The 24538-nt window shown below is 49.3% G+C and overlaps 6 protein-coding genes across 6 annotated transcripts; 2 read left to right on the forward strand and 4 right to left on the reverse strand.

Annotated features, from left to right (window-relative positions):
* Nucleotides 1-7549: 7549 nt before the first annotated feature.
* On the forward strand, nt 7550-9927 carry FPOAC1_006890 (uncharacterized protein; the record flags this gene model as incomplete). Its single annotated transcript, XM_044851363.1, has 2 exons — nt 7550-7714; nt 7768-9927. 2 exons carry the CDS (start codon nt 7550-7552, stop codon nt 9925-9927), a joined length of 2325 nt encoding a protein of 774 aa, XP_044710075.1.
* Nucleotides 9928-11749: 1822 nt separating this feature from the next.
* Nucleotides 11750-13858, forward strand: FPOAC1_006891 (uncharacterized protein; the record flags this gene model as incomplete). The annotated part of the gene is made up of 5 exons (XM_044851364.1): nt 11750-11946; nt 11995-12594; nt 12644-12895; nt 12945-13473; nt 13526-13858. The coding sequence occupies 5 exons, from the start codon at nt 11750-11752 to the stop codon at nt 13856-13858; spliced, it is 1911 nt and encodes a 636-aa protein (XP_044710076.1).
* A 204-nt stretch (nt 13859-14062) lies between these two features.
* FPOAC1_006892 (uncharacterized protein) lies at nt 14063-15058 on the reverse strand (the record flags this gene model as incomplete). The annotated part of the gene is made up of 2 exons (XM_044851365.1): nt 14063-14951; nt 15000-15058. The coding sequence occupies 2 exons, from the start codon at nt 15056-15058 to the stop codon at nt 14063-14065; spliced, it is 948 nt and encodes a 315-aa protein (XP_044710077.1).
* A 346-nt stretch (nt 15059-15404) lies between these two features.
* On the reverse strand, nt 15405-16772 carry FPOAC1_006893 (uncharacterized protein; the record flags this gene model as incomplete). Its single annotated transcript, XM_044851366.1, has 1 exon — nt 15405-16772. The coding sequence occupies one exon, from the start codon at nt 16770-16772 to the stop codon at nt 15405-15407; it is 1368 nt and encodes a 455-aa protein (XP_044710078.1).
* Nucleotides 16773-17049: 277 nt separating this feature from the next.
* Nucleotides 17050-17433, reverse strand: FPOAC1_006894 (uncharacterized protein; the record flags this gene model as incomplete). Its single annotated transcript, XM_044851367.1, has 1 exon — nt 17050-17433. The coding sequence occupies one exon, from the start codon at nt 17431-17433 to the stop codon at nt 17050-17052; it is 384 nt and encodes a 127-aa protein (XP_044710079.1).
* Nucleotides 17434-19391: 1958 nt separating this feature from the next.
* FPOAC1_006895 (uncharacterized protein) lies at nt 19392-22652 on the reverse strand (the record flags this gene model as incomplete). Its single annotated transcript, XM_044851368.1, has 4 exons — nt 19392-19644; nt 19708-20063; nt 20115-22464; nt 22564-22652. The coding sequence occupies 4 exons, from the start codon at nt 22650-22652 to the stop codon at nt 19392-19394; spliced, it is 3048 nt and encodes a 1015-aa protein (XP_044710080.1).
* Nucleotides 22653-24538: the final 1886 nt, after the last annotated feature.

The following is a 24538-nucleotide window of genomic DNA, read 5'->3' on the forward strand; positions in this document are numbered from 1 at the left end:
TCCTCGGCTCCCGATCGCCTCGCTACCGCATAAAGACTACAGAATCTGCCAGACCGCATGGCTATTATCCTGCAACTACCCTGCGCCTCTCGAAAAGCCATTGGTCTTGATCGCGTGGCTGGACAAGCAGACTCTGCAAGTGACCGCCTTAGCCGACAAGCAAGCATCAAAAACTTTTACTGTACATACTGGGGTCAGACCATGTTGCTGCAGTGATGTTGAACGAGACGTGTCAAACGACTACGATATCCGCAGACTATTCGTTGCTAAAGGCGTGTCTACGGTAGAGCAGGTATCCATCACCAGCGTACCCATGACGAACGGCCCATCTACTATGGGGAAGTAAGCTTCACTTTCTGATCGCGAAACCCGCCAGAGACACATGCTGGCCATCAAGTTACTGCGACAAGGACAGGTCTAGTCCGCATGAAGATACCCTTTGCCGATAAGGGTTTGAGGTCTTCCAGATCAGGCCCAACCATACTCATCTTGGTCACAAGATCTGGGGTAGGCAGGCTTTCGACTTGGGCTTCTGCAAGCCTAAGCAATGGGCTGGAGCTAGACATTCAAATCAACGTGATAAAGATTCACTTGGCAACATTGAGGAAGCCATGGCATTGGCTTTTTTGTGATAAAAAAACCCTGGTAACAAGTGACATACTTCGCTTGCGAGTTGTCCCCTCTCACGGGCTGATTCTCTAGGAATAATCAGCCCGCGGAATACAGTTGGACCCTGAAGCCGTGTTTGGAGATAACATCGGTTGCGAGGAGCATCACTGGGCCCAGTGATTGATCATCGTGATTATCGAAAGAAAACAAAACAGATCGACGCGTCGCGTTGTCGCGTCCAATCGTCGTCCATGACTTCACCACGAACGATGCCACCGTGACAGATGATCCAAGCGGGCTAAGATCGACTACCATAGCTCTCGGGATACATACAATATGTAATAGTCCATCCTTCCAAGGACGAGCAGATATCGCCACATTCGCAATCAAGCCCACGTAAAAATGATGCCTGCCTCGCTTTAAACCCGGCCAATACGGAAGTGCCAGCTCAGGTTCCGGCTGGGTGATGATGCATCACATCAACATTGGTCCCTAGAGAAACGGAACACGTCAAGATAGGACCCGACAATGCGGTGACTGGGGGGCCAACAGGATCCCTAGCCAGCCAACTCTTAGCATTACAAACTTCTTTCTAATGCTCATGCTAATGGTAGAAGGATGAAATGGAAAAAACTCTGCCCTGAAGATTACTCAATTCAACGAATGCAGCACCGGTATGCTGCCGATCAGCAGAAAAGCCTAAATCAATACATCACCACTAAAATTTACAGACGATTGGATAGGCTGAGTTTTACAAGTCTTTACCGTCGACGGTGCGGTTGGACAGCACGCTAAAGAAAAGCCAACAACGGGCTTGAGGCTACCGACGGTGGAGCAACACGGGGCGTCCCATCGGGAAGAACCCTTTGGACATGGCTGCACTCCACAAATGTCAACAGAGAGTTGAGTTGAGTTGAGTTGAGTGAACTGCTGTCCATGCCATCCATACCTTTTCAAAGAAGCGAGGAAAAGTGGTGGGTGGCAGGGGAAAACTATGTAAAAAAACCCAAAAAAGTGAGGCATTGCGAGACGAGGGCTGGGAATACGAAATACTATCGACAGGCATTGATTGCCATTACTCGTGTGGCGCAGGCTCCATCACGATCCCTCCCAAAGCCAATTGAGTAAAAGCAGTGAGCACCAGAGGATGATAGAGGCTTTTCGTGGCAGACGACAAAGATGATGTGAGCCGAGCCACCTCAAACAGACACAACTTAAATCAACCTGTAAGAAAAGAAACAGTGCAATGACGACAACCAACGTTTGAGCTAAATCGAATGAGATCAAGGCACACACACGTTTCCCTCTTTTTGACACGGCACGGCACGTCAAGGCTGAATCAGGTACGGGCCCTGAGTGTGTAACCAAACTGCACCATGATGTCGTTGGTAGTGAGCTCTCAATGTTGGTCAAGAAACCGGTCACAGTTACCATTCATTGTCTGTCTGGCTGTTCACCCACCAGCCCAACCTCCATCTGTGCGTGCCGTGTTTCGGCGCCTAGGGCCCTGATACTGCAGGCCATATGCTGCGGCAGGTCATCTACAAGGTCAAGCAAGCACTGAAAATAACGATAATGATCCCTTCAGTTATGTACCACTATAGGTCCCTCAAACTGCGCGAACGGACCTGCGAGAGATCTGAGTCGCGGGTTCGCTCGCATCATCTACCATCTGTGCATCTGGTCGCTCAGTGACAGACCAGACGTGTCGTCTCTGTCGCACAGGGAACTCCCGGACAGCCTTGGGCCGTGACGGACCTTTAGAAGAGGGTTTGGCTGGGTTTGAGTAAAAAAATGCAGGGACAATGGCATCAGAGTTTAACCCCGCCGCCTGCTGCGCTCGCTGATTCGAAACGCTTGCGACCCAGTCCCTTACATCAACGTTTATTTTTTTTGCCCTGCCGCCTGCTACCAACAGAAGCTGCATGAAGCTTTGGCTTGGTAACAGACGCGGCGGTTCCTCAGGTCTCGCCGCGTTTCATGCAACCGCAAATACTACTTGTTTTATCAAGAGACAACTGCGAGGGATGATACTCATCTATCACTTTTTGTGAGATAACAATGGAAAAGCAACGATAATGGAGGGGGGAGAGAAGAGGGGGGTCCATGTAATCTCAATGACAACAACCAAGGAACGGCGTGACAAACACAACTGCACTGCACTTCTCTGCGAGATGGATCGACGTCCAGGCTGGCCAAGTCGTCCGTTCTGCTGGGCCAGGATAACCTTTCCTTCGAGAAGGTCTGATGGATTTTTCCGTGACACCGGGCAACCCGGGAATGCTACCGTACAGTATCATCGTGACCAGGCTCATCAGTGGTTCTGTCGCAGGCAATCTCCGTTCCCCGGGCGTGTGTCCTTTGCATTGGGTCGATGATCCTGCGGCATCGTGACAGGCGAGTCCAGGATCGGGAAACGTGCCCCGAGAGAGACGACAAGCGTAGTCGAGTGCACGGTACATTGTAGGGGGAGTTGCTATTCACGAGCAAGCGAGCGAGTCCAAGTCCCAAGTCCAGGGTTTCAGAGATACTAGTTAGGGCAGCAGTTTTTGGACTGGTACCTGAGTATTTGGTACCTGCAGCAGCTCTCTGGAAAGTACCGATCGAATGGATGGGCTACCCACTCATAATCAGGCATGAAAATATGTTTGGTAATTAACGAGCAGCGCAGGCGAAAGTGATATGTGAAGTGAAATTGACCTGGGCCCTCCATGTCGAGTCCACGGTCCGGCGGCTGACCCCTGGCAGCGGCCCCACACCCCGGACGGTTGGTTCCAAGACTGGTGGGTTAGAGGTTGGGTTGGTGTAGCCATAATTAATTACATGGTAATGGGCAGTACATACCATGTACTGCTCTGTAGGCTGTAGGCTCTCAGAGGAACAATCTCGCTCGCATGGATGAGAGGGAAATCCAGACCAGACCTTCTCAAACCCTGGATAGAACATCTCCCGTATCCGTACTCTTGGAGATTCTTATGCCGGGTAAGACGATAATATCAGATCGAACACGACCTTGATGCTGATACATACAGAGCAGAGATTTGTGATGATAGTCATATCAGCTTCCACATGACGTTGCATTTGTTAATAAACCTGCACTCAGGCACGATGACACCATGTTGCCGGACAATAGCATCGATCTGCCTGAAAGCAACTTACTTGGGACTGATGAGTCTTCGCCCCCAGGAACCACTTTAGGGCTCACAGGTTTATCCGTCATGATCGACTTGTGAAAAGCAGGGACAGTGCCTTCAGCTCAACGGTTACAAGACTTTGTGGCGTTTATGTCCCAGTTATGCCCTGAATGGCGCTGCATAAATCCGCACTACCAACGGACGTGTACACGTGTGTGACAAGGGTCCGCCCGTTTGTTTCGGAAAAAGCTGGTCCTTGTTTCCATAATCACAGCTTCAAACCGTCCCTTTGTAAGTTCTAAAGCAGTTAATTCCCAAGCAGGCTTAACTCTGTCCCCTCGGCGTGTTTCGTCACTTTGAATGCTTCAATCGATGCCCCTCGTTGATATCGCATCTTCCCCTCTTGTCCCCTCCCCCTTTTCCTCAGAAATTCTATTCCAGGCCCCTGGGAAGCATAATCCTGAGGGCACGTCCCGGCAGAAGGAAAAGCGTCAAAGCTAGACAGGTTGTTTGATTAATGGCCCCCGGCCGCTGAGAGACGGACGGCCTCCGCACGTACCAATCAGTTAGCTCGCGAGGGTTCTGAAGAGTGCACCCAATGTTGGCTTTGGGGATGAACGAGGGGCAGCCTGAGAAGCCAATTCATGCGACCCCGAGACAGTACATGGACACTCGGAGGCTCTTGCAGATGGAATTTGACGAGCGCCACACGAGCGAGCCTAGAAAGTGTTCATGTTCAGACCACATGCAAGGATAGGATTTGACGTTTCGCTTCGAGCAAGTCGATTTATGGTCTCGCCGTATTCCTGACCACCCACCCGTAATTATCCATAGATAGACGGTTGTAACTGTATGTGTACCAGTATCCAAGGGTCTGTGGCGCGAGGCCACGATAACCCGCCGAGGCTGAGCAAAGTAGCACGCGGTTGTAGGTAGGCAGTGAACGAGAACGCGTCTGTCAGAGAGTATAAGACGCGTTTGGTAGGATTGGGCGTTGGTCCAATCTCAGCATTTTGCTTGGCTCATCAAAAAGTCAAGCTTCACCAACGAGCATCAGCAATAAACGCCGCATTGTAACACTACCAATATCTATCACCCGTGATATTTATTATTTACCGAGCGCTTTTGGCGATCCAATATCAAAAGGCATGGAAGTGGTGGTCACGGGAGACAAGACAGATTGAATTGCTCATCTCCTTGACCCTGCGCGCCTATCAAAAGCTCCACGGCTGGCAAAACGCTGTGAAGTGAGTATCCATCCCGATTTGCGCCCAAATTGCGACAATTTGCAACGCGGAGAGCTATGCCCGAAAAGAGGTCATTTAAAACGTAGGAAAATAGAGGCGGGCCCTTTTTTGTTTGGTCGCGAGATTGGGATTGGTTTTTTGGTCAAGTTGGGCACTAGGAAGTTAATCTGTACCATATTAGCAACAATCCCAAAGGGTCCCCAATAGGTAGGTAGGTAGAAATGGTCGACGGCGCCGTCATATGGCCGGTTTGGTTACTCTGGGTCAAGACTCAAACGGTCTAAAAAATCCTAGGAAGCTTCTAGGGGATCCAGGGGAGCTCTCCCGCGGCGGCCCTAGGTCGTTTCTTTGAGTTTTCGTCCCCAATTGTTCTGTCATCCTATGTATTCCAACCAGGCCTTGGTGAGAAAGAAAGCTGATATCCGTTTATCTGGGACCACTGGGGGGACTGACCCTTATTTCCAAAGAGCCGAATGGGCTCAAGTTGGAGGTCTGAAATCTCCCGTGATATATCACGACTCATTGTTATTCGTCGTTTTCCATTTGGGGAAGCCGGGCATTCTAGTCCATACCAGCGATCAGCCAGTCCCAGGCAGAGTTGAGAGTAGAGAGGGCCACACGACACCATGAAAATAGACCCTCTGACCCTCCGACTGCTCCATTCCCAAAACCTTGCACACCATATGAATCTCTGGTCGTTGCTTGTGGGACCTTGTATTCATTCCTTGGTTGTCTGGGACAATTGATATTCCCATCCAGAGCGTCGGAATTCGTTTGGTAACTACCGCAAGTTCGCGCCGATTTGATAATACTATCCTTGAGAACTTTTCTCCCTTGACCCATGGCATGGAAAAGAGAAATGCATGCTGGAGGTTATTTGTAGGTGGAGGATGTGATTGAACCCTGTACTTGAACATACAGCTTGAGAGCAGGCCAAAGCAAAGTACCTGTACCTCGTTTGGCGTGACTCAAACTACTAAAGTTCATAGGTAAGGTTTGGGTTAGCAAGTCTTTTCAGGACCAGCGCCTGTTCCCCAGTAGAACAGTACAGCAATTATAGGCCACTATTCACTGTTCAGTGCTCTGTTGTCCGTCGGGTTCCGTCTCTCTTCAAACCTTTGAAGTGAAAAGTGCCCACCGGAGCGCGGGTACGTACACCCATCTTGGCATTTCGAGCCTGAACCGATGGTGTTGCTGTGCTGTGCTGGTTTTCCATTTCTTCGACCGGGGCACCTAAAGTGGGCAGTCGAGCGCTGTAGAGTGACAAGCCGAGTAAAAAAAGCTACCATGGTCTGACGACATGAATACCTTTTCTCCCAGCCACATTCTTACAGGGCAGAAAGTTTCTGCAAGGTCCCGCCCAAGGCTCGCAAGTACTTGGACTTGAACCTCCTTATCCCATCCCATCCCATCACAGTATCCTGGACGAGTCTCCATTGCTTCTTTTTCCATGGCTTCCCTGCACCGCACCTGAACTCCACCGGCACAAGCTACCTTCTAAGCTGTGTGTTGACTGACTTGACGGATACCACGACACGCCCACGTTCGCGCACACCCCATCTCGTCTCACTCACTTCTCTTCTCTTCAAGTTCTTTGGCTTCTGGGTTTTTGGGTGTCTTTTATGGCTCTTCTGAGCGACTTGCTGGTTTCCCTCATTCTCCCTGGCTTTATATCATTCGCTGAAGAGTCTTTTCGCTTGGCTCACTTGCATTTCGCTTCAAGTTTCCCCTCACTTATCCGAGAAGCTAAACAAAAACAATAAGGTTGCTTATTGACATTGACAAGGCCTGAACAAATCATTCACCAGTTTGGGGGCAATCAATCAATACAACACTCAGCGCATAGCATTAATCACACTGCACTAACGTTGTAGCGGGAAGCTGTTCGCTGGGGCCTCTCCTCTCTGAAGAGTGGCCGATACTCACTAGTGGACTGGACTGAGGATCCTGCCTCGATCGGCAAGTTCAAGCCACTCCCCCCCTGGTCCATGGCCCTGGACAAGAGCTTTCCCTCTCCTTTTCGTTAATATCGACCCTATCCACTTCTGCAATCACCCTCACTTTAGTCACTCCTTTTGCTCTTCTGGAACCTGGACCCTCTGGGACGATCTCATCTCCTTGATTGACGTTTATTCTCATCGTCGTCTTGAATAATTCTATCCTCCCCATTTACATCCCCTCCTTCTCGACATCCCATTGTTCTGTTTAGTCCATCGTTACTTTACTTCATCCAACCAAGAACACCGCCACTATATCTCCTCCCATTAAACATACAGCAGAACAGCCTAGCTACCCGCCTGTCGCTATTCAATTGCTCTGCACACGCACCCACGTCCTTCATTCGTCGTCTTCACCAGCAACCTCGCCCATCTGAATGCTCCGGTAACTCGATATCTAGCTCTTTGATAGAGCTTATCGTCTACGACCTGGTTTAGGTATATTCTTACGACTCAGGTCAATATCGAGAACCCATCGAATAACAGCGTACCTCAGGACCCCGACTACTCGCGTGTCACACTGCATCTAGACAATAGACTGTCTCGATCATACCTCGCCATTATGACTGTTCCAAGTGATTTGACCCACCGGGGTGCAAACGGCCAGCATCTTTCTCTCGAAGATCGATTTGAAGTTTTGAAGGAAATTGGTGATGGTAGCTTCGGTAGCGTCGTCCTGGGTAGAGTCCGGACGGCTGGTGCCAACGTTGCTCGCCGAGGTACAGTGGTAAGTCGATACGATGTGTACCCTCTTGTGTGACAGCTGCTAACCAATTCTAGGTTGCTATCAAGACTATGAAGAAGACATTTGAGTCTCTACAACCATGCTTGGAGCTTCGTGAAGTCGTCTTCCTTCGCACACTGCCACACCACCCTCACCTTGTTCCCGCTCTCGATATTTTCTTGGACCCCTACTCTAAGAAGCTCCACATCGCCATGGAGTACATGGAGGGCAACCTGTATCAACTGATGAAGGCTCGCGACCACAAGTGTCTTGACAACGGCAGCGTCAAGAGCATCCTCTACCAGATCATGCAGGGTCTGGAACACATCCACTCTCACCACTTCTTCCACCGCGATATCAAGCCCGAAAACATTCTTGTCACAACCTCCGGCCACAATGACGCTGGCAACACCTTCCGACGATACTCTGCTCTCGTTACTCCGCCTTCAACCCCACCCACCTACACCGTCAAGATCGCCGACTTTGGTCTCGCCCGTGAGACACACTCCAAACTTCCCTACACCACATACGTATCTACAAGATGGTACCGTGCTCCCGAGGTCCTCCTGCGAGCGGGAGAGTACTCCGCTCCTGTCGATATTTGGGCCGTTGGTGCCATGGCTGTTGAGATTGCTACACTGAAGCCGCTATTCCCTGGTGGAAACGAGGTTGATCAGGTTTGGCGAGTTTGTGAGATCATGGGTAGCCCGGGTAACTGGTACAACAAGTCGGGCAACCGAGTCGGTGGAGGTGATTGGCGTGACGGCACAAGGCTAGCTGGCAAGCTGGGTTTCTCGTTCCCTAAGATGGCCCCCCACGCCATGGATACCATTCTACAAACACCGCAGTGGCCTGCGTCTCTGGCTCAGTTCGTTACATGGTGTTTGATGTGGGACCCCAAGAACCGCCCTACATCGTCTCAAGCTATCGCCCACGAATACTTTATCGACGCCGTTGATCCTACTCGACCCAAGTCATCAGCTTCCCGAATCCTTGGCCGCAAGCAATCCGATCTCAGCCGAAGCAGCAAGGAGGCCTCTACTACCCCAACTTCCGTCAAGCAATCTTGGTTCCGCAAGTCCCTCATTGGTCGTTCTGAGAGCACCGACTTGGCCACCATGCAGATCCCGCCAAAGGAACCTGCTGGCCCTCGTCCTGCCCCTGAGCCCGTCACCGCAAAAGCCCGCCCTGCCGCTGGAAAGAGAGCTACTTGGACAAACGGCCCTTCAAACGTGGCGCCCATGCCCATTCTTCCCACTGCACGGCCAATCTCGCCAATCCCTGATGCTGTAAATGCCCGCGCCAACAATACCTACGACGACGCTTACGCTAATGGACATGGCCAGGGGAAGACCAAGAAACTTGGCCGACAGCTCTCTGTCGCTTCAAGCACAAACAACTACACAGAAATGCATCGGCAACAAGCCGAACGGGCTCTCAATGGGAATTCTGGCCTCGCCTCCCCTCCGAGTGGACAGAAGGAGAGCTTCTTTTCACATCTCCGAAAGCGTGCGAGGCGGTTCTCGGGACGACATCAGACCCCCGTCTCACCCTCCTATGATGACGACGACCTGGAGGCCCAGGTTGGATGTGGCCCTTGGGGTAGCAACCGGTCGTCCATGGTTATTGACCAATCGCAACAACCGGCTCCCGTTCCCAAGTCCGAGGTCTACGAATCTCTTGACAAGGCCCTCCGAGATGTTCAGACCAATCTCGATTCAAAACCTCCCGCTCCGCCCGCTCACCAGATCTCGCCTACCAGCACCCTCAAGCGACATCACTCGCTACCTCAACACCAAGCCCGGTCCGTAGACAACCTGATCGGTGCTGCTCGGGGTGGTCCCATCTCCAGTCGCACACGACGAGCCCAAGCGACTCACGGTGTGCATCAGTACGAGGCTCCTGATGAGGAGGAAGAGCTTATGGATGAGGCCTTGACAACGACTCAAAGAGCCATGAAGCGAATGGAACAAAACCAAAACAAGCCGCTTCGTCAATCGGCTAGCAACATTGGGTTGATGAACCCATACCCCACTCCCTCGCCTTCAGCCAACGGCAACCAAGTGTTGTTTGCCGATGGGCAAGCCATTACTCCCAAGCCTCTGGATCTCAACAAGAAAACTGATCAGTACAAATGGCCCACGCCACCGTATGAAGAGAGCGAATGGGCAGCGTCGGCATCAGCCAGTATATGGGCTGCCGGCAGCCGCTTTTAAGGAATAAAAATTTGGGCGCAACCTTTTACGATTACGTCCTGCGGCGTGGAAAAGTTATTTTGATATCAACTCGCATGGTCATGGTGTTTGGGTGTTGGGTTACGATATGGAACCCTTTTCTTTTTGATCTTTTTTTACCATTGTTGCAACGTGGGCGGTTTTGATTTTTGGGCATATTGGTTGACTATACATACTTTATTCCCCCTTCTCTTCAGCACGCTCGACGTTTCACCAAATACCCGGCCGGAATTTCACGCCGCCTTTGCACATACTACTACTATTACTATTATCTCTTCGCAATTTCTCTCTCTCCCTTTCCGCAACCGTTTGCTCTTGTTTTCATTTCGTATACCTTGAGTATCAAATACCCCTATAGACCACAGGCGAGCGCAGCCGCAGCAATCTGCTTGAAGCAATATCACATACCACTCAATCCATTTCTTTCCTTTGTCTCACTATATATAAGAAGGGGAAACGGAGTCTTGGGTTCTTGGGCTGAATATGACCGGCCATTTCTCTTTGTCATATTAGGTTGTCTCTGCTTGGTGGATGGACAAAAAGGGTCAACAGGACGCCTCTTGGGAGATGGACAGGAACAAGTCTACACTTGCGTATTGGAGGATGTACAAAAGGGTCAGCGCGTATTTACCAGTCGCCATTCTCAGTCGATGCATTGGGAGATTGCCAACTGAATAGAATTGTTTCAAAGTCTATCTAGGATGCCAAAAACCATTTAGCGACTTGATGATGAGAGAACTATATATATAATTATCATATACCCCGGCAACAAGAGATGGAATGCCTTGATGTGAGGAGGAGTCACAGGGTTAATTAAGGAAAAAGAAAAATAACAAAACAATTACTGTTTCATCTTGCTGTTCTACATCGTGACATGTTCTGGGGTGACCCGATGGTGATTTGATAGAAAGGATCCTTTGGTGATGAGTGAAGAATGCTGAAAGTCTCATAAATTTGTGGTAGGAAGGTTTCGGCCTCCTTTTTTCAGTGAGGGATAAGTCAGAATAGTGAGGCAGCATTTGTAACAAGCGGGCAGGCAACCGAATTAATTAGACTCATGGGAGATGAGGTGGCTTAGGTAGTGTGCATTGAGCATGATGACAAGCATTGCATGGGATTATTTGCATAGCATTATTTAGACCATGTACAGGAACAAGCAAATACATATGCTTCACCATCAGGGTAGTATGACAATTGGTTTGTTGATGCGATGGGAGTGATTGAAGTCTATGTGATATGTTAAATGGCAAAGAGAGTCAATGGGATGAGATGAGATCAAACAGTCAGTCAGACGTCACGTGGTTGAAGGAACATCACGACGCTTACCTTAGGCAGCACTCAAGTCAGCTCGAGCCGAGAACTTACGACGAAAGCTGTGAGTGGCCATTACGAAAAACAAGAGACGATCTCTTTCTCTCTCTGTATCTCTTTTAAAAACGTGTTGCACAATTTCTCCCCTTTTAGGGTTTGTTTGCGATTCTTGAGAGTTTGTTTTCTCTTCTTCTGAGATTGAACCGTAACGATAAACGTTTCACCAGTTCAGTCAAATGATGAGTTGAGACGCAGTGAGAGAAGGGAAAAAAGAAAGAAAGAAAAATACTTTAAAGTCTTTATTACTCTTGTTATAACCGGATCAACATTATTTTTCAAGCTTCATCCTCATCTGTTACTAAGTTATCACAATCATCCCACCAAAAGACAAAAACGGTCAGCCATCAATCAAATCAATCTCACGCGGGGGAGGGGTAAAACGGTTGTTGGAACTCATGATAAAAACGGACTTGAACAACAAACATCATTCATCATGAGTCTTAATCTCCCAATTCGACAAAGCACAAGCAGTCAGCGCAATCGCGAAAGTCGCAATAATTACTTCAACAGTTATACACCGCCAAGTTCTACCGAAGCTATCAATGGTCCTGTTAGGGAGTTGGTTAGAGAGCAGGCGCCTCTAAACGATCGCTTAATCGTTGGTGTTGATTTCGGTACTACTTTCTCAGGGTAAGTGTCAATTCTTGAAACTATAGTATGAGATATTGACTTCTATAGTGTTGCTGCTGTCTATACTTCCACCCCTGATGATATAGAAATCATCAAAACGTGGCCCGGTGGAAATGGCATCACATCGGACAAAGTCCCAACTGAGATCGCCTACAGCTTCCCTCCCAATGCACCCCAAGGAACCGAACCAACTGTGAAATGGGGTTTCCAGTTCAAGCCCGAAGAATCTCGTCTGCGCTGCATCAAGCTCTTCCTCGACCGCTCACAGAAACTCCCCTTTTACGTCAGCCCTCTCGACACAGCCGCTCAGCTGAAGCGTTTCAACAAGAATGTCGTTGACGCCGTGAGCGACTATTTGACTCAAGTTTACAAACATACCATGGATACCCTTACCCGTCGCTATGGAGAGTCGTTTATGGCGTCGACAAAGGTTGAGTTTGTACTCACGTGTCCGGCTGTCTGGAGTGATGCGGCCAAGAATACAACGCTTCAGGCTGCCGAGAGAGCAGGTATGGGATCTAGGTCTGAGATTCAGATGATTAGTGAGCCCGAAGCTGCAGCTGTATATACACTCAAGGCGATCCAACCTAATCATCTAAACGTGGGCGATAACTTTATCGTCTGTGACGCTGGAGGTGGTACCGTCGAGTAAGTTAACTTATTCATTGAAACGTTTCCAGGTACTGACAATTAGTAGCTTGATCGCATACAAGATTATCTCCCTTAAACCCCTCCGGGTCGAGGAGTCTGCAGTCGGAACAGGAGGATTGTGCGGAAGTGCCTTTTTGAACTACCGCTTTGAAGAACATGTTAGAGGTCGTCTTGGTCAGACGCGCTTTGATGAGATGAAAAGTAAAAAGGGCAAGACGTGGCAAATGGGTCTTCGATACTTTGAAGAGTTTGTTAAACGAAACTTTAACGAGGATGAGCACCAGGAAGTCAACGTTCCGTATGTTACCCCCTCCCACCATCTAACCTCTCATACTGATAATTTCTAGGTTCCCTGGTCTTCCCGATGACGAAGAAGCCGGGTTGGACTCAGGCTTTCTAGTCATGACGGCAGAACAGGTCAAAGACATTTTCGAACCCGTTGTGAAAGAAGTCTGCGATCTTGTTCAAGGCCAAGTTTCAGGTCTTAGATCAAAGGGCGGTATCGTCTCTGGTATCGTGCTAGTAGGCGGCTTTGGTCAGAGCGACTATCTGTACCGTCGTCTCAAGTCTCATTTTACGAGCGCTGCTCCGCCGCCTTATAGTGAAAGGCCTACGCACGCTAATGCCAACTCTACGCAAGAGGCGGGATCTATTGAAGTGATGCAGCCCGTGTATGCCTGGACGGCAGTTGTGCGTGGTGCTGTTTTGAGAGGGCTGGAGGGTAACATGGTTATCTCTCGCAAGTCGAGAATGCACTATGGAACTTCATATGCTACTGTGTATGATGAGGATAAGCATTCGGTTAGTGAGCGATACTGGTCTCCTTTGTGGGAGCGATGGATGGTATCTGACCGGATGCAATGGCACATCGCCAAGGTACGTCCCTTTCTTACTTTCTGAACTGTGCGTAGTCACTTACACATCTTAGGGCGAGGCTTTATCACCACTTGCTCCAATCGCATTCCACTACACCCGTAACTTCCGCCCCGGTCAATCCCTCATCGTCACAGATGACTTGATAGCGTGCGATGCCGACGAGCCACCTGCAGCATACACGAGGGATCTGATCCACGTGTGTACCCTTACAACAGACCTCAACGCCGTTCCGAGAAGTTTGTTTACGAGGTTGACAACCACGAGGGGAGTTGAGTTTGATAATTTGGATTTTACGCTAGAGATGAGGGTTGAGAGTGCGGGTTTGGGCTTTGAGTTGAAGGTTGATGGAGTGCGGTACGGAAGAGTTGAGGCTGAGTTTCACTAAGAGATGGATTTAGGGAGGGATGGTATATAACGATTGGGTGTTTGGGTTAGACTATGGTAAATTAAACTCACTTTGTGCTCCGTATTATGGTCATAGTACAACCTCATATGTGAACATGTTGCTACTGGGTGTGCAATGTAAAACCTAGTCCTCCAGTCTCATTTCTATGTGCTACAACCCGCAGAAGCCATGTCTCGTGACAAACTAAACATCAGACTCCATAGGTACAGGAATCTCTCTTCTCAACCTCTTCTGAATCTCTTCAAAATCTACTTCATTCTCCTCCGTGACAAACCCCCTCCTCACAAGGAAATCAATCATGACCGGACAAACATTCGGTTTAAACTCCCCCTCCAACATCCTCTCAACAACTTCCCCACACCCCATAAGCACAAACTCTTCCACTTCGTCATCACCAGGCCGTGGAATCACATCCCGAGGCATCTCCAAGTCGAAAACGTAGATAATATCCGAGTGAAACAGTTTCGATTTGGAGTTAATGTTGGCTAGCGTTATAGCACCCGCGGGCTCAATATACACTGATACCAAGTCTGGTGGAAGACAGGCTTCTTCTGTGGATTCGGCTTTGATACATGCAAGTGGTGTGTCGCTTGCTTTTATACCGCCGGCTACGGTACTGTCTAGAAGACCTGGGCAACTAAACAGATGACGACTTCGTCTCGCGACCCAAATCTTGATTTCTCCGTTGTCGTCACGGACATAGCCCGTTAAGTGAGCACCGCGTGTCGCAATGCCGAACAAAGGAGCAGCGAATCTCTCAACCTGGACGAAACTCCTGGCGCCGACTATGCGGAAGTATTCGCTGTGTTCGTTGTGGAGAATAGGAAATAGATCGCCGTCGATTGCTTTGTCAACAGCTTCTTGGAATGCTGCGTTGGCATGTTCTGTGAGCGATGAACCAGATGGTGGCTCGGTGAGAGTTACGGTGCGGGCTGAATGATCGATGGTGAAGGTGTTGGGCCACGGCATGAGAGATACTGTGGCGGGGAGGATGAAGCCATGAGGACGAGGATCTGGAGAGAGAAAAAGGCGGTAATATGGTTCAGAGTTGGATTCAAAGTCCAAAGGGGCGCTGAGATTGTTAGAGATGGTGTAGATGGGGGTTGGGGGAGGGACTTACTTGTCGATATCGGTGATGAGATGGAGGAGCTTGCGAGGCGATTGAGTTGAGGTTGTCATGTTGGAAATATTTGGAGAAGATATGAGCTTCTAACGTTGGAAATGTCTTTTTCTTCCTCAACTGTTAAACGGTTGTTGTTTGAAGTGAAGTTGACGGGAAATTGGAGTTGTAGCTTAGTGGGTGGAGTTCATATGAAGCCAAATCTGCATGTGGAAATGTATGTAGCCAATGTGAATGGATGGATGTATCAATGCCAGTCAGTCTACAACCACTACCAAACAAACAAGCCTGGTCTTGTATTTACTTTTATACATCAAATAGTGACCGGCTCAGTGGTTTGAGTACCGTCTAAACATTTTAGTCGAGATCTATCTCCCCTTTTTCATTATATCGTCTTCAAGGGATCTACTCCTCCTCATCCTCACCAAACAACTCATCCATATCCATAGCCTCAAGAGTATTCTCAAGAACCTTTTTACACCTCGCTCTATAATCCAGCGCCAACTGTTGATTTCTTGTCAAATCCCCTCCACCAACAACCTCCACATCAGTCTCCAACAACCTCTCCAGCTCCTGCATAACCTTATGTTGAATAATAGCTGCCGTCTGCTGCATAAACATCCGTCCATCCTCAGTAACCTGTCCGCTGAAGAACTTGTTCTGTTGCTCTTGCTCTGATCCTTCGCAGATGAACTGTGCGCGCTGCTCAGGTGGTGCAAGTGTGCAAAAGATATCCCATACCATGTCGTGCTGAACGTGCTGGAAGACGCCGATGACAGACGTCGATTCATCTAGTTGGACGGCTTGCTTGGTTCGTGCGAGGAGGGAGCTAGAGTGTCGGATGGGGCGGAGGGAGATGTAGTACTCTTCTGTAGCTTCGCCTTGAGCAGGTTGGCGCTTTCGCACGTGGACATAGTCGTTGTGTAGCTCTTCTGTCTCTGGGAGCATGAATCCGTAACCGAGCAGCAGCTCAGCGTTTGTCTTCATGCTGTAGTTGTTGAAGATCTGCTCTCCCGCTTGGTACGCCTTTCCAACCTTGAGACTGCAGTCGCTACTCTTCTCATCGCGCTCCCATCGTACTTGAGTGGTCATGTCGTGGTTTCCCACATCAAAGAGGGGCATGAGGACAGAAAAGTCGTCTAGTTTGACACCTTCAGGGAGACGCTGTTGGTCCTCTGGTCCGAGAACAAGACTTGGTCGGAAACTTCTGCTGGAAAAGATGCTGTACGCCCACTGATACAAAGGTAGAGTAAAGTTTTTCAGAAATTCAGGCTCCCAATCATCCCTGTCCAAAAGATCACAAGCCGCTCTGAACTCGCGCATCACATTAGCTTTGATGTTGGCGACACCAACCTCGATGTTCGTCCCCTCGAATAACTCTGCATCTTCGTCAGGCCAAAAAGGCGGCAGAGACCAAGAATCAACGTCGTTTGGCTGTGGGAGAGCCTGTATATACGGCGTCCAGAAAGACTCTTTGAGAAGAAAGTGCTTGATGAGAACGAAGCGTCCAATGACATGAGGTGGAGTCTTGGCCAGAAAGTTTGAACTAAAAGGCTTAGGATCGTCGCGTCCGGGAAGAGTGTTGAGGTAAGAGAGAGTTAGAGAGGGAGGGATGCTGACGATTGTGTCAAAGGGCGATGTAGATGCTGTTGCACAGAATGAAAGGCCTGTTTCTGGTAGGTGAGAGACTTGGACTGATAGGTTGATGGTGGCGCCGTTTGAAGTTGCCCACTGTACGAGTGCAGTTGCACGTTCTGAAGTAGAAGAAGACATTGTGAGATTTGTTTGTGGTAGTGAAATAGTAAGAATGTGAAGAGTGAGAATTGATTGATATAAAGAAGTTGGTGGTTGATCTTGATTGTGCCCCACATCGAAAAGTGGAAGAACAAACCAACTTGCAAGTGACGTCTACAGACATTTAATTTAAATAGTCAATATAAGCAATATAAGCAATACTTTGTCAATCTTATACACGTCTACTCATACATTGAATGAATGAATGCTCTACATGTCCAGCATATAGACCATACAACTTACCTTTCTACCCACATCAAGCCCTCGACCTAAAGTTTCTCACAACAGGATACGCATCCTCCCCAGAGCCAATCCACTTGATAACGCTCTTCCCCATCCTGAGATCCCTGACATCCTCCATCTCCATCAACTCATCCGCCACGAACCCGTAGAACAGCATCATGTGCTCCTCACCTTGAACCAAGCTATCAACGGTCAGTCTCAGCTGCGAATTCATGAGGATGATACTCGTGAGCTTCATGTGCTTCTGATGCGCCTCGCCCGAGACCTTTTCTCGGAGGGCTCGACGCCAGTCACAAAAAGCCTGGTGCGCTTTGTCCTGGATGACGGTCCAGTGAGAGTTGGCGTCGTCGAGGGGGTTGTTGGGCCATTGGATCCATGGGATGAGAAGGGCGACCATGATGTTGGCATTTGAGTTGTCGAAGCCGCGGTGCCAGCAGACAAAGTTGGCATTGTCGGTACGGGGCCATTGGAAGGACAGGTAGGGAGAGGAGTAGTAGGAGGAGGAGTGGGAGGAGGAGTGGGAGGAAGAAGAAGAAGAGGAGGAGTTAGAACTTGTGGTAGACATTTTGAATGTTGTATTGTGCTTTTGCTTTGAACGTGTTTGTGAATTGTGATTGATGTTGATACATTCTACTCGAGACATCTATCTATCTTATATATACAACGTCTGAGTACATGCTCGCTCTCTCTCAAATGTGTTGTTCAACAGTCCAACAAAGCCATCTCGAGATGTTCAAGATCTCTTTCATCAATACACATGTTCCAGGACGACAAAGGGAACAGACTCGAACAATTCAAGTTCGAGGCCATCTAGTAAAGGACACAGACCTACTACAAGCTAATAATAGTAGTTCATTATATTACCCATCAAATGTTTTGTTCTTGACAACTCCATTTACATCGCGAATGAGAAAAAGCCCCAAGTCAGGTCAGGTCAGCCAAATTGGTCACCAAATCTTTTCATGTTTACAGGGTAACCAATCCCCGTAGGCGTGTCCGTCTACAGTGTAAATTATAGGTAGACCACGGGCGGGCATTTTTAACGAGGCGAACCCGAAGCCCAGTACCGTCCTGTCCTTTCCCCCACCAAAAAAAAAGTCCACCTCGTTTAAACCCCCCAAATTTCAGTCTGGAAAAGAAAAGAAGAAGGAAAAAAATCAACATCTTTTAGCCAGCGACATACAACATCGATTCAACATTTATCAATACAGGTCTGAACCATCATCGCCGTCTATTACTTTCGTTATCATGCCTGTCAGGTAACTAATCAGGTACGTATGGACTTTTCTTTGTCGGCTGACATTCTTCTCTCAACCCCGCCTTGACGGGATCATATGCTCTCTCTATCTGCTTCCATCACGCCAACCATCCAACGCAAGGGATTTGTTTGATACGCATTGATACCATTACTTTCACCATATTAACAAGATCAACATCATCAAGAGTCTTTCTTGTTCGCGATATCTTCAATTTGTCTCTCCAATCGGTCATTTTGACATTTACTTTACTTTTCCGCATTCCCATCTCGTCTCTCTTGTGGCCTTGTTAAATAGCCTTCAGCCCATCACCCACGTTTCCCTCGTCTCCCTTTCCACGTCCATCGCTCTGATTCACTTACTATTACACCTCTGCGTTGCACGTTCCAATACTGAGTTGTTGAATCTTTGTATTTTGTCACGGAACCGACACACTGGATGCCTCAGGTTCCTCCTCCCTTCATATACGGCCGCCTCGCGCCCACTCAAAGCTTATGAGGCGTCAATCATCCTTGTGCAAAGGACCAGGACAGACTTGACTTGACTTTGACCCCGACAAAGTTTATCAAGCAGATTGCCAGTAATGTCAATCATTGACCCCGCTGGTTGTATTTCAAAATTCCCAATCGCGTCAATGTCGCTGTTGAATCCTTTACATCTGCATCTACACCAACCACACTGGACGCTATGAGCATCTGTCTCCCAGTACGACACAGCACATCCCAACGCATACACATCTATACCCACGTCACAAAGCTGGAACTCGCAATGACACTGGAACGACTCGGCCAAGGTTCACCTGGCGCCCATCGGCAAGGAACAGCTGCCAGAGACACAGCGATTACGCGACATTGACCATGGACAAGACATACACACATCACGTCGCCACCACTACAAGGTTTTCATGTCGAAGTTCTGAAGTTGATTTATTTTACACATTCAACACAGCACATCCGATAAGCGCTACCTGGATACCAGCTGCATCCAAATTCGCTTTGCTGTCATCAATTCCGCTCACTTGCTCGGGTATCTCCCCAAAACTATGCTCGCCAACTTAAAAACTACCTCGCTACTTTCCCTCACCAGAAAGTTTTTCCCTCTAGTAATGCACCTTTCTACCTGCGTGTGCGTTGCTGTCTTTGGTTCCCAGAGACCAACGGTGACTAGGGAACCTCGCGACGTCCTCATTACCAATCTCATCAGGCCTGGCTTGCGTCTGCCTCGTCCGAGGCGGCATGATCGAGTCCGACCATACCATACCACTCCTTTGAGCAAGCATGACACCTGGTGTAGCCGTGGCTGGGTATAATGGTGCCTCATGCTCTCCGGTCGACTGGCTACTGGCTACCAAGCTCCCAAAAGGAAGTCATACAACTCATACAATCCGTCCATCAATCGACGTCATCTTTTCTTACTCCTCCTCCGAATCCGATTCATCACTGGATTCGGCGGTGGGTGTGGGGGCTTGCAGCACGGGCTGGGCGTCTCCGGGCTCTTGGCCAGGTCTGTACAGATCACGAAGGCCGCGAAGTTGTGCGATGCGCTCCTCCTGCTCGCGAGCACTCATGGGTTTATTCTTCTTAGGCTTTGCCGACGTTGACGACGACTTGGAATGCTTGGGAGGCGCCGCTCGGGACACTTCGGGAGAGGATGGCACGTTGGAGTCCTTACCAAATCCTGGCAGCACCTTCCTGCACAGTTCCCACAGCTTGAGCAATGCCTCATTGCTAAGCTGGTCAATATCCAGCTCTAGCTCTCCGTCGGTGTTCTCCTAAAGGCATGTTAACATTACTCGATGCCGCGGCAAGTCATTGTTACTTACGTTCTGGCCTGTGTCTCGTTTGATAATGTCGATGGCACGATCGAGTTGTGCACCGTCAAGGTCGTTGATGGCCGAAGCAATCGCGTCTTTATCCGCTGCGGTCAGGGTCTTCTTGGTGCCAGCCTTCTTGGTGCCACTGGGTTTCTTGGGATGGGGCACATTTCCGCTAGGCTTTCGAGGCACAGAGCCACTGGGCTTGGGCTTGCTAGGCTTGGCCGCCTTCTTTGCAGGCTTGTCCTGATTCTTTGAGCGGTACTGACTGAGGGCCTGTTTCGCCTTGAGGAGACTATCCTGCACAACACTAACAATGGTCTGTTGGATGGAAATCATACTCTCATTCGGCATTTCGGCGGCGAAAAGATCGGTGAGCTTTCCGCTTTCTTCTCGCAGCTTGGCCTCCAGGTCACGCACTTCCTTAGTTGGGTCCGCACCAGGGGGGCCTGCAGGTTCAATGCCCTCGACCTCATCGTCGTCTTCGTCCTCATCATCACTACCAGGAGCAGGAGCATTGGCCTTGGCATATCTGGCCAACCAAGCATCCTTGTCCTTCATCAACTTGTTGTAGTACCCTTCCAGCTGCGAGGCTACATAAGACACGGAGTTTCCTTGGTCAACACTGCCGTTGAAGGTGTAGCAGTTGGTAAAGATCAACCGCACAGTCTTGTCAAAGTCCTTGACACTGGTGATATCACCGTTCTTCAGCATTCGGGAAACCTTGTTGAGATCCATGGGCTTCTTGATAACGGAGTAGTAGTGGGGAATGTTCAATCCTTCGGCATCGACAGGGTCCATGAACCAAGAGTTGAGAGCCGTGTTCTTTGGGTGCATCATTTCGCTCAATACTTCCTCAGAAAACTGCAACTCAGGCTTGAGCTTCTTACGCGAAGGCTTTGTTGTGTAGTCAATATCCTTAGATTTGGGAGCACGAACAGTTCTCTTCGGACGATCACCTTCAGTTGCATTGGAAGCGCGACGCAGCTCTGAGGCCGCCGCCGCCGCCGCAGCAGCCTCTTGAGATCCATGTCTTGGTTTTGATGACACACTCTCGGCAGCAGGACTTGTGCCAGGTCCGACAGATGGTTTACGGGCGACTGAGTCACCCAGAGAGCTGATGCGCGGCTCACGAGGAGGTTTGGGCTTAGGGGTAGACTTCGGTTTGACCGCTTCTTCCGCAGGGATTTGAATGATGTTTTCCCAAATGTCTCGGATGGCATTGAACGCATGGCTTGTTACCTCGTGCAAGGTACCATTGAAGGTTTGAGTGTTGTCGTACATGAGAACCAAGTCATTTTGGAAGTCGCCAATGGTGGTGTACATGGCATCGCGCAGGGTCCGGTCAATCTCTGATAAATCCGTTGGCTTATCGATCATAGCCAGATAGCTATCGGCGAGCTGTGGCCACAGCTTCGGGACAGGAACTTTGAAGTGCCCACCCGACTTGGTCTTCTTCACACGTCCAAGCACCTTACGGAACTCGCGTCGTTGATGAGCGGTAAGCTTCTGCTCTCTGAATTCTGTATCGTTCCATCGCTCAAGGCGAGAGAAGCGTGACAACTCCTGCTCAGGAGCCGACTCGCCGGGAGCTTTTTCGTTCTTAACAGCGACTTCAGTCTTGGGAGCGGGTGCCATAGCGTCGACAGGTTCCTCAGACTTGGGTTCTGTCTTGGCTCGTTTGGGCGCAGGTTCATCTGCGGAATCCTCCTCACGTTCACGCGCAACTTTAGAGCTAGCAGAAGCGTCAATGGCCGGCGCATCCTGCATTGATACTTCGGTGGAGGGTTTGGGGGCGTCAATATCATTGCTATCGGCAGAAGGCTTGGTGCCATCGGCATCATTGCCATCAATAGTAAGCTGAGATAGGCTGGCGGGCTGCTCGTCTGCCTCGGGGGCAGCGGCTACAGCATCTTTTGACGTGGTCGCCTTGTCATCAGTTGCGTCGGCCTTCTCAGGCGCATCAGCAGGCTTCTCTGTCATATCAACATCTTTAGCGTCTTCATCGACAGGTTTTTCAGCAGACACGTCTTGCGCGGGCTTGTCATCTTGAGGTTTCTCTGCTGGTGAAGCATCTGCCATATCGACATCCTCAGATGCAGCAGCTGGCTCGTCTTCAGCAGCTTTGGATTCGCCCGACTCCTTATCGCCCAGCTCTTTCGTCTTGGCACTGTCAGACTCGTCCTTGACCTCTGAAGCGTCGTCCTTCTGTGGGGATGGGGAAGCCTTCTTCTCATCACTATCCGCCATCTCGACATCCTTGCTCACGCCGTTAGCGACTGGGTGATCGTCTCTCTTGTCGTTGCCGTTTACTGTTGTGGATTCAGGCGCGTCGGTTGACTTATCAGGAGTCGCATGTCTGGTAGGAACAAAGTCAGCTAATGCTGGGGAAAGATGAGACTGCATCACGACAATGCGGTAACACATCGCGCGCCAGCGAGACTTGGGAACAACTTACCCATTAACTTCCGACTTTTGTTCCTTCTCTGTGGTGACATCGCGCGACGGAGAATCGACAGCGGGAGCATCGGGGGTGGGTGAAGCCATAATGGCTGGTCGCGATAAATGCGCGTCAATATTAAGTATATCTTAGTTGACCCGATGCGACAAGAAATTGCGATGCGTTTACGTATCAATGCGAGTCGTGGATTATCGAAAGGTAAGCGACGTGATTTTGATGCGCGATGGAGATGGTTGGGGTGGGGACTTTGGAATGGAGGCGCGTCGCGCAAGTGCGAAGTTGGAATAAAGGCGGGGGGGAGTCGCGATCCTTTATGCGCTTCTCGGCTTTGGATTTTTGGCGGCCTAGCGGCAGGTGGTGGGCAGGCGCAAGCGGAGTCGAAGGCAACAACCAAGACCAATGTCGTAACCCGGATGTAAGGTAGGAACCAGGTAGGTCAAACTGTAATCCCGAAGCAATGACGCTGATGATTGGAGAGCAATTGCGATAGGCTTCGCGCGTAGATGGTACGGTATTGTACGTAGAGTAGAGCAAAGAGGGAAGGAAGATGATCAAAATGACCAAAGAAAAAGAAAAATCAAGAAATAAATAATAAAAAGAAACAGTACGAGCGACGTTGAACTAAGTTAGACTCTGTAGTCGCAAGACTTATTATTGATTATAAAAGTCAATAGTGGGTGCAGTGCAAGTGCAAACGCAGTGACTTTTTTTTTTGGTGGTGATCGCCGGGGTCGAGAACAACAAGAACGGAAAGAAGCTCTTATCGTGATCGGGGCGCGGAAGGTGCTTTTTGTGCTTTGTGGTAGCCTCAAAAGGTGCAAGGTGGTTGCCAAGAGGGGGAAAGGGTGGCCAGTGCAGGGCAGTCAGGTCCCTGTTGGCAGTGTAAGAGTCTGTCTCTTTTTTTCCTTTTTTTTTTGTTCTCAGACTGAGAACCGGAACGGAAGAACGTAGAGGGGTGAGTAAGGGGGGGTTTGGCTTTAAGGGGAGTTTCGGAGCCTCTGAGGGAAAAGCGCGTGCACGTCAGTGAATTTTGCCCGGTCGGAGGCGCGGTGGTATTTATGAGAGAAGAAGGCAAACTCCGCCGAACCATTGATTTGTGTCTATCGGGGTGTGCAAACTTGGCAAGGGGAAAAATTTATTTGTCCGAGGTTTGTACTGAGAGGGGCATGATGAGATGCACGGGCCAGCGCTTGTCCACCGTCACGATGATCGCTGGTGGCTGGGGAACGTTGTGGCTGCGAGGTTGGGTATCATTGTCATCGAGTTTGTTTCATGACATTTTTATCATGTTTGGTATAGATGATAGAGTAGTTACTAGAACTATCAGGAAGTTGTTTGATCGATGCTATAAAGTATTGTGTTGATCTCGTACAAGATATGTAGCTCTCTCTAAACCAAACCTAACAGACTAACATGTGTGGCAGAGTCTGAGCTGGACAGAAAGGGAAGGTCTCCTCTATCCCGAAAGGACACGGATAAGATTGCAGACCGTCCCGGAATGCCACTGTTTCCCGAGAGTTGCGTCTTACACGATCATCCGAGTAAAATGAAAGAAAAGAAGAGAAAGATGCAACTGGAGATGAGGTATGAATAATTACGAAATTGTTTCAATGTATGAAAAAATATCTTCAAGAAATAATGCAGTTCCAAGATTAATCTCTTTCACTTGTGGACACGTACTTTAACTTTCTCGCGACACTTCTCTTACACGTTCACGTCGCGTCACTAAGTCATCATGCAACAAACCACCATAGCTTATCAGCGGATCTTAGTCTAATATCGAAGCTAGGCCGCATCATGGTCCAGCCGGGAAACACGGGTCCGCTTAGAGATGGACGTCATGTGACCCTGCGTTCCCGTATCAAACGAGGGAAACGGGCATTTACATGGCTTGTGCTACCCAAACTTGAGTGTTGTCAATACTTCAATGCACATTCCCTTTGAAAATCGTCTTTGTCTACTCTGTAGGTAT

Source organism: Fusarium poae, chromosome 2 (assembly GCF_019609905.1).
Source record: "Fusarium poae strain DAOMC 252244 chromosome 2, whole genome shotgun sequence".
NCBI classification, from domain to species: domain Eukaryota; kingdom Fungi; phylum Ascomycota; class Sordariomycetes; order Hypocreales; family Nectriaceae; genus Fusarium; species Fusarium poae.